At 47.5% G+C, this 200-nt stretch overlaps 1 protein-coding gene across 1 annotated transcript; it reads left to right on the plus strand.

The window, feature by feature from the left end:
- Nucleotides 1-3: 3 nt before the first annotated feature.
- LOC104775756 (probable galacturonosyltransferase 11) lies at nt 4-195 on the plus strand (the record flags this gene model as incomplete). Its single annotated transcript, XM_010499669.1, has 1 exon — nt 4-195. A coding segment is annotated over one exon (192 nt), but the record flags the coding sequence as incomplete, so codon positions are not given.
- Nucleotides 196-200: the final 5 nt, after the last annotated feature.

Below are 200 nucleotides of genomic sequence, written 5' to 3' on the forward strand. Positions count from 1 at the left end.
GAGCGTGCAAATGCAGCCACCGTTCAAACCACGATATTTGGGCAATTGGTTGCCGAGGCACTACCAAAGAGCCTCCATTGTGTGATGATCAAGCTCACATCTGATTGGTTAACAGAGCCATCTCGCCATGAACTGGCAGATGAGAACAGAAACTCACCTAGACTTGTTGACAACAACCTCTACCATTTCTGCATCTTCTC

This window comes from Camelina sativa, unplaced genomic scaffold (assembly GCF_000633955.1).
Source record: "Camelina sativa cultivar DH55 unplaced genomic scaffold, Cs unpScaffold37881, whole genome shotgun sequence".
NCBI classification, from domain to species: Eukaryota; Viridiplantae; Streptophyta; class Magnoliopsida; order Brassicales; family Brassicaceae; genus Camelina; species Camelina sativa.